This window comes from Lotus japonicus, chromosome 2, assembly GCF_012489685.1.
Source record: "Lotus japonicus ecotype B-129 chromosome 2, LjGifu_v1.2".
In the NCBI taxonomy this organism is placed as follows: domain Eukaryota; kingdom Viridiplantae; phylum Streptophyta; class Magnoliopsida; order Fabales; family Fabaceae; genus Lotus; species Lotus japonicus.
In genome coordinates this window covers 75,105,749-75,115,002 of record NC_080042.1, presented here as the reverse complement: position 1 = coordinate 75,115,002, position 9,254 = coordinate 75,105,749, and the positions used below count along the sequence as shown (strand labels likewise).

General features: G+C 32.7%; 1 protein-coding gene across 1 annotated transcript; it reads left to right on the top strand.

Annotated features, from left to right (window-relative positions):
• The first annotated feature begins 5,756 nt into the window (after window positions 1-5,756).
• On the top strand, window positions 5,757-8,921 carry LOC130739571 (neryl diphosphate diphosphatase, chloroplastic-like). Its single transcript, XM_057591898.1, has 7 exons — window positions 5,757-6,001; window positions 6,100-6,376; window positions 6,844-7,219; window positions 7,332-7,550; window positions 7,835-7,973; window positions 8,183-8,434; window positions 8,530-8,921. Exons 1-7 carry the CDS (start codon window positions 5,999-6,001, stop codon window positions 8,821-8,823), a joined length of 1,560 nt encoding a protein of 519 aa, XP_057447881.1. The 5' UTR covers window positions 5,757-5,998; the 3' UTR covers window positions 8,824-8,921.
• Window positions 8,922-9,254: the final 333 nt, after the last annotated feature.

Sequence of the window (9,254 nt, the reverse complement as noted above, 5' to 3'; positions counted from 1 at the left end):
CGACAAAACTTCCAACTGAAGAAAGATTGGAAACGTCGAAACAAGTCTGGCAACGCGGACGGAATCTTCGTTAGAAGTCCCGAATAGAAAAAGTCTTCATCCATTGCTCGAAAATAGGGTTTCGAAGCAAAGAAATTAGCGTCGGCGGACATCCGAAAAGTGAAACCTATCGTGCGTACAGTCCAGAGTTCCGAAATGAAACGCTGGTCGATGGAAAAATAAAAAGAATCTTTAAATTTTCCGAGAGTTCGAAATCTCACTCAAAACGTTGCTTTAAGAGCGAAATAGCCTATTCTGGACACGCTTGCCATAAGGCAGGTGTGCAGACGACTCGCACTAACTCCGAAAACAGCTACGCAACATTCCTCAAGCAATTCCTGAACTTTCTTCTTCATTAATCTTTCTCAAATGTCAAACTCCTGTCACGCTTACACTATTTCTACGTGTGAGTCGGAAACTTAACTTGTTCTGAAAATCCAGGTCTTACAGTTGACGACGGCGGTCATGGCGGCGCTACGACCAGGGTGTTGGGCCGGCTTCGTCTCGTCCTCAGGAACTCAGTGGTGGTGGTCTCGTGGGCTGGGTCGTCACAGTTGAAGAGAAAAGGCCAGTCGCAAGTTGATTTCTTCTCGCCGGAATTTATGGAGCTTCTCGGTTTCTTCGTTTTAGCTTTGTTTCTTGCGATTTTTTCGCCCAGATCAGATATATGAAGGTCTAGGAGTGTTTTAAACATGTTATTTCATGGTTTGTGGAAACAATGAGGAGGCAACCACTGTCTTCTCCGGCGTAGGGACTTATTTTGATCAAACAAATTTTTCTAGGGACCCGGAATCGGAAAAAAAAATTTCAGGGACTTATTTTGATACGGGGTACAATTTCAGGGACCTACAGAGTATTTAAGCTTTCTTTCACTCTCATTTCTTTTGTCCAATGGTTATACCATGGCTCTCAAAATAACCCAAATCTTCAACCATTTTCCTTATTTCATTCAACACTCGACAACATACAACAAACTGAACAAAGTAGAGAAAGAAGGAACTCTAACATTTTCTTTTTTTCTTCCACTCATCCATCAATTAGAGGTATTGAGCTTCTACTTCTATTTATATTTGATGAATAACTGGATAACAGTTGAAAGAGTTTTCTCCGCTATGAATATCATCAAGAATCGGATAGAAAATTGTATGGGAGATGAATGACTAAATGATTGTTTAATTACTTATATAGAGAAATATGTATTTGATACTGTTGAGAACAGTGACGGACCCACGTTAGTGGGCATGGGGTCAAATGACCCCACGTCACTTTTAGTTTTCCTTCATACCATCCTCTATGCATTTTAATATAAAATATTATATTGTCCCCACACACTTAATAATTGCCCCCATAACTTGATAATTTTACCTTTGTGCCACTAAGAGACCAACTTTTACTTTCTTTTTCTATTTAACAAGATGAATATCCATTGTGTAAATTTAAGAAAAGCTTGTAAACCGTGAACTTTGTTGGCTTGGGCACTGGTTTATGCCTTATATTTATAGTATTTGATATTTTTGTTTGTCTTTTAGTGTTTCTTAGGTGTCCTTTATCTTTAGTGCTTCCGTCTAAATTGAAGTGATTAACATATTCTAATATTTATATGAAATTTAATTTATATGTACCATTAAGGTAAAATCTACATAAAAATAACATTTTAATTTAATTAAAATAAAAAATGAAACTATTTTTTATATGTGGTATTAAGTGATTGAATTTCAATGTAAGAAGTTTTATAATGATAGTGCATCAAAATTAAACTTATTTCTATATGGCCGCATAGCAAAATTTTATGTGATATTCTAAAACTTATTTAAAGTAATTTTATGCACATCACAACACAACATTTTCATAGTAATATACTATATTTTGACTACTTGAAATTTGTATGTATTTTTGCCCCCACGATACAAAATTTCTGGATCCGTCACTGGTTGAGAATGAAAAAATGATGCAGAGTTTTTTTGAAAATTCGTAGGGAACAATTATGATGTGCTTTAAAACTTTTAATAGTATATGTTAATTTTTTTTGTTATGTATTTATATGTATATACTGCCCTCACAAGATCAAATTTCTGGATCCGTTACTGCTTTGAGGTGTGAACCAAACATTATTCATTTTCAAATGAATTTAGGCGAAGTTTGAGTAAATTGTTTTAGTTTCAGGTGAATCAATAATATTTAAGATTCTAAAAATATTATCGGTCTATGTCTCACTTGCTAAATGTCCTCACTTATGTCTCACATTGCTAAATGTCCTCACTTGTGTCCTACATTGCTAAACATTTTAACTTGAGTAGTAAAAGTATGTGATTTTTTATAGCCCCTTTAGTAAAAATACTGTCACTTATGTCCCTTTTGGTAAAAAAAATTCATCACTTCTAATTGTATGTGTTAATGTTTTTTATTATGAATTTATATGTATATATTGCCCCACTGCATCAAATTTATGGATCCGTCCCTGTCCGAGACCGAATTTCATCCCTAATTCAATATGTGGTAGTTGCTCACAATGTTCCTTAATTAGAGAGTTTAGGATTCAGTTTTCACTATGTAAATATAACAAATTTTATGAATAATCATTAATTATCACTTAATGTAAAAATCTGCAGCGTGAAGATTTGTCACTACTATTGTTGTTGACGGTAAATATTGTGGACTTAACCCCCCCCCCCCCCCCCCAATTATATTATTGACAAGTTCTCCTAAAGCAAGTACTAAAGTGTCATTTAAAAAAAATAAAAGTACTAAAAGTGAAGGCTAAGAACAACATCTATCTATATATATTAGAAAAGAACAACTTCTAGCATGACGTGTCGCTCCCACAGGTCGAGTTAGTGACGTGTCGCTCCCAGATTAATTCTCATAAAATTATTCCACGTGTCAATTTGTTAGAGGATATAATTTTCAATTGATATATATTTTAATTTTATATATTCTAACCTAATTAATTGATATTATTTTAAAAGATATAATTTTCAATTGATATATGTTTTAATTTTATATATTCTAAAATAATTGATTGATATTATAACATTTAGAGTATAAATGAATTTTTATGGTATTTTTATTGAATTTTCATATTTTTATTTAATTCAGGATTTTATGAGTTTTTTATTGTGATTTGCTAGATTTTGGTAGTTTTTATCTATCTTTATTTAGTACCTTTTTAAAGTTTAGATTTGATTAGGATTTAGGTTGTTTATTTCTTGATTTTATCTTAATTTATCTTATTATTTATTTAATGCTAATTCTAAGAAAAGGGAGTTGATTTGGTGCTGAGGGTCCACAAAGCTACCATGGACACGCAGAGATTTGATAGCTGCTATTTCTACCTCTGCCACATGTCGCGATCACGACAGAGGTATGTCGTAAGATGGTGTTACGTGAAGAAGAGTTTATCATGTTGTGATTGATGGTTTGTGCTATTTCAGTTTATCCTTTGTTCGTAATTCAATCCTGGATTCTTAAATTTCACATATTTTGTGTGTTTTGATCCAAAAGTTTACAAATTTTTGCATAGACCCTTTAACAAATCATTGTTGAAGACGTAATGTTTTTTCTATTGTTCTACTTCCGCTTTTGTATTTTTTTAAACCAGATTTTAGTATAGTTTGTAGAAATCCATGCGTTTGAAGCAATTCTAAACCAGATTTTGGTATAATTTATAGAAATTTACGAAACTTAGGATAGCCTGAATTTATATTCATTTCTCAAATTTTGCACGTTTTTATTCATCATGTTTGAGCTGTATGTATAAGCATACTATTTGCACTGTATGTGAATGATGCACAACTTACTAATTTTTTTTAATGATGCACAGGTCAGTCAAATTGATGAAAGCATATGAAGAGCTCACATTTAATCTTCATGAGTATGGTTAGCTCATTCTTAAGGTTGGTTCATGTTTTCCTCAAACTCATTAGTTTTGCATATACTCATGTTTTAGTATGCCAATTGGGTGACTTATCTTACTTTACTCTATATATTTCCTTAAGTTCAATTTAAATTGAATGTTAGTATAAGTTTATTGGTGAAGTAACCACAATTATTTTGGGTGAGAGAATTATTTTGTTTTTTTCTTACATATATAGATAATTTGCTGGGGTGCGCACATATGGGGCAATACGTCATTTTTTGTTTCTCTTGACTGAAATGTTCCTTTGATTTTTTTTTTTTCACAAGGGCTCTACCCCAAGATTCACAAATACACTAAATACAATTCTTTCACCACAATCCTTTCAAATTGGTGAAAGAGAGTATTTTGTTCTTCAAGACTTCATTTTGGGTTTCTGTTTGAATCTTCTTCATGAATTGATTTTGTTCTTCAACTAATTGTAAGATGTCATATGCTTTAAGGATTTCTGCTTTTATCTTCTTAATCAAAAGCAAAAGGATTGAGGAAAAGAAAATCTTCTAGGGTGCAGAATATTCACTAATTGGAAAAAAAAAATAACACGTGTCATTTTCAGATTAATTCTCATAAAAAAATACATTTTAAAATTTTAGATTTGATTAGGATTTATGTTGTTTATTTCTTGATTTTATCTTAATTTATTTTTGATTTATTTTTAGAGTAAAAAAAATACATTTTTAAATTTTAGATTTGATTAGGATTTAGGTGGTTTATTTCTTGATTTTATCTTAATTTATTTATTATTTATTTTTAGAGTATTAATTAATATATCCAAAATTTTTTTTAAAAAGAGTGAGTTTGAAAGCTATAGCTTAAGTTAATTTGTTAATATATTCCCAAATAATAATAATAATAATAATAATAATAATAATAATAATAATAATAATAATGATAACATGTGTGTGCGGATATGGGCCGGTTGGGTACTATAGTACCCATACCCGCACCCATACCCTCTATTTTTTGCGGGTAATTATCTATACTCAACCTCATACCCATTTAGCGGTTTTTTACCCTACCCATAGTGGATATTTTTTGCGGGCACCCTATGATTTTGAGACCCATTGTCATTCATAGATTTAGATTTTGGCAAAGATTGATAGCTTCCTATAATGACATTGAATTGTCTAAAGGTGGAGCTTCAAGTTGCTACCCACGTGAGTATGGAGACGGCTACATGCAATTTTTAAAAACGCGGGTTTGGAGATGGTACTATAGTACCTACCCATTGTCATCCCTACTTAGTTGGAATAAACACAATAATATCACATTAATTTTTTTTTAAGATTAATATGTTGATAATTCCTTATATCTATGATTTGTGTTATCGTCTTCATATTTACAAAGAATGTGAAACGAGTTCCTCTTGGTCTCAATCGGGCTTAGAAGAGAAGTCTTTATGTCCACTTTACTCATCAATTCTGACTTTTCTATTTCATTCGTTGTTTAATATATTTTTAATAATCAAAGTATTAATTAATGTATCAAATACAATAGACATATTTCCCGTGCAACGCGCGGGTAAAAAACACGTTAGAGTGAATATGGCTGACTCATGTTATTTTAGGTCTTTAATATTAGTTGTATCTTGGCGTTTCCACATCTTTTACACGTTTTAATTGTCATTGAGTGATATAATGATTGTCATGGACTTCTATCCACATGTTCGGTCGGGCCATTTTGTGTGTCCACCTTTAAGCCAAACTATCAAACCCTCAATTCCACTTATTTTAAGAGATGGAGAATTATTGAACCACAACTCAAATACATTTGATTTATTTAACGCAATCTAAGTAACATAGAACATAGGAAAAAAAAAGCCACCTACGCGGCAAGAACATTTATACATTGTACGTGCATTCGGCCAAGAAAAGAAGTATGTTCCATGTGATACATGCACTGAATTTCATCACTAGCTCACTGAAAAAGGCAAGCTTATGTTATAAATAGCTCCACATATCGTCCCTTCAACTTAAACTGCCAACTTCTAAAGCTAGCTAGCACGGAAGAACCAAAGTCTGTTTTATTTACACCATAAATTCCAGCATGGTTAGTGTTTTCTTACTTTTTAAGTACAAATAAAATGTTTAATGTGTATACTTAGCTTTTCTTAATCTTCAATTTCTGAATCTCCTTTACAATTTCAGGATGTTGTCTATGTCAAACAAGAACTGATTTTGAAGGAAGCAAAGGATGTGTACAAGAATCTTATCAGGGAGGATCCGATGGAAGGTCTGTATATGACTGACATTATCCAAAGGCTTGGCATTGAACACCTCTTTGAAGAGGAAATTGAAGCAGCTCTTAGAAATCAACATTTGATATTGAGCAGCCATCCCAGTGATTTTGTCACTAGCCATGATCTGTATGAAGTTGCCCTTACATTCCGCTTGCTCAGACAAGGAGGCCATTACTGCAATGAAGGTTAATGAATGATTTTATATTAGTATATTACTAACACGTATCTTGAGTGCACAAGTCGACCTACCTTTATACTAAAATTAAACTTTTTTTAAAATAATGAGGTAACAAAAATGAACCTTAAATAGTTAAATCACTTGATTGTAAATCTTTACTACCATGTCACTTGAAGTTCAAATGGTTTGGATGAAGACATTAGGGACGAACTCAAAAAGGGGTAAAATGAGGTGGTCGCCATATTGTTGTTTTTTCCCTCTAAAATTTTTATATTGCCTCTTTCAACTAGCAATAATAAACTTTGCTGAATGTGTTAAATTTTCGTTCTTCTTGTGCAATCTTTATGATTCCATCTCTAGAAAACACATGAATGGTTTATCATATATTTCTACCCTTGGAAAATCATTATACACACAAAATAGCTTAGTTCTGAAGGAGTTAGTCACTAATCACCAAGTGTATTGGGAGTGCAGATATGTTTGATAGCTTGAAGTGTAACAAAAGAAAGTTAAGAGAAAACCATGGTGAAGATGTGAGGGGCCTCATTGCTCTGTATGAAGCATCCCAGCTAAGTATTAAAGGAGAAGATGGTCTTCAAGATGCAGGGTACCTCGGCTGTGAGCTCCTTCATGCATGGCTATCAAGACATGAAGACCATGGTGAAGCTAAATATGTTGCAAACACTCTTCAGCATCCGCTTCACTATGGATTGTCAAGATTCATGGATAAAAGCATCTTCCTCAATGATTTCAAGGCCAAGAACGAATGTAGTTTTTTAGAGGAACTTGCTAAAATCAATGACAGCATACTTAGATTCATGAACAAGAATGAAATAATTGAAGTTTCCAAGTTAGTATACTAATAAAAATGACTATTATACATTTTATTTATTTAATTGTAAGGAACACTACCTTCCAAAAAAAAATTGTAAGGAACACTAATGTGTGTATTCCCTTAACAGATGGTGGAAAGAGCTTGGACTATGTGAAGATGTGAAGTTTGCTAGGTATCAACCTCTTAAATGGTACATGTGGCCCATGGCATGCTTTACAGATCCAAGGTATTCAGACCAAAGGATTGCGCTCACTAAACCAATCTCTCTAATCTACATTATTGATGACATTTTCGATGTTCATGGGACATTAGACCAGCTTACAGTGTTTACAGATGCTGTTAACAGGTATTCAACCATGTTCTAAAATTCATACAAACTCGCGCATATTTCAAGATAGTTTGAATGTGTTTTTATCAATTCATGTATTTTGTGTATTGGAGTGAATATGTTTTTGGTTAACTTGAATGTAAATACAAACACACATTATCTTCTATTCTTTTGGAAAATGATTCATAGATATCAGTTAGTGCATACATTTAAAGTGAGAAAGGAATAGTAGAGAGAAGTAATAGACATGTTTTGAGATTCCATTCTAGTAGTGCTTCCAACTAATTGCTCTCCTGATTCAGGTGGGAATTGACTGGTACAGAGCAACTTCCAGACTTTATGAAAAATTGCTTGATTTCTCTTTATGACATTACCAATGATCTTGCTGAAAATGTCAACAAAAAGTATGGGTTCAACCCTAAAGATACCTTTAAAAAATCGGTAAGGACCGTATTTATTTCATAAGTGCATATTTGGAAATCCTTCCACAATTAATACGATAGTTAAAATTAAATATGGGAAGAGTTTCTATGTGTATCTTCGAGGTGCCAGAATCGATTTTAAGGATAAATTAAATAAACTCAGCCAAACATGCTGTAAGATATCTTGAAACAACAAAGTAACTTTGATGAATCATTTGTGTGAAACAGTGGATGCGATTATTGAACGCTTTCTTGAAAGAGGCACATTGGTTGAATTCTGGTCACTTGCCAAAGGCAGAGGACTACTTGAACAATGGAATTGTGAGCACAGGAGTGCATGTGGTTCTTATTCATGCATTTTTCCTCTTGGATAATGCTATAACTAAGGAAAATGCAGCTATCATGAACGACAACTTTCCAAACATTATATATTCCGTCGCTAATATTCTTCGTCTTTCAGATGATTTAGAAGGAGCTAAGGTAAAAATAAAATATAGGTCTAATCTATCATCTCTAAAAGTTAATGCACCATTTTTGGATCATATAATAATTAAGTATATTTTTCATGAATGCAGAGTGAAGATCAAAATGGTCTTGATGGGTCGTATCTTGATTGCTACATGAGTGAGCACCAAGACATTTCAGCTGAAGATGCACAGAGGCATGTTGCTCACTTGATTTCAAATGAATGGAAACATCTCAATCGAGAAATCTTGACCCCGAATCAATTTACAGCATCATTTAAAACCTTCTGTCTCAATGCTGCTAGAATGGTACCTCTCATGTACCATTATCGCAGCAATCCAAGCCTCTTTAATCTGAAGGAACATGTCAAGTCACTGGTTAATGTTGGTGTTGGGCACAAGTAGTGAGTGCACCCTCAAAGGCTATGACTTGTTATCCAATAATTCATGGCAGATTAAGTAGTTTATTTCAATAATGTGGAGCACATCATGTTCTTTTATGAATTTCATTTTCTCTTGTTTGTAAACTTTTTTTTAATTGATAACTGTAAAATAATATTTTCCCAATTTCTCTATTTTATAATTTTGTAGTGATGTTAATGTTTTTATAATTTTATATATTAAGTATTCCTACCCCCGGTACCCTCTCACCCAGCAATATACTCCTATAAAGGTTTTTTTAATTTTAGAAACATTATAAAGGTTATGATAGGTAGGTATCAAACAACATTAACATTTCACATAAACATAAATTTTCACTTTATTTCTCACCTTATATCATATCACATTACATATCATATTTCATTATTTTGTCTATTCTCTCAATTTCTAATGTC

What these genes read in the sequence shown, in the direction of transcription:
- LOC130739571 (XM_057591898.1), top strand. An exon ending in AGGCCATTACTGCAATGAAG is followed by an intron (nt 6,377 to 6,843) that starts GTTAATGAATGA and finishes TTGGGAGTGCAG; the next exon opens with ATATGTTTGATAGCTTGAAG. An exon ending in AAGATACCTTTAAAAAATCG is followed by an intron (nt 7,974 to 8,182) that starts GTAAGGACCGTA and finishes TGTGTGAAACAG; the next exon opens with TGGATGCGATTATTGAACGC.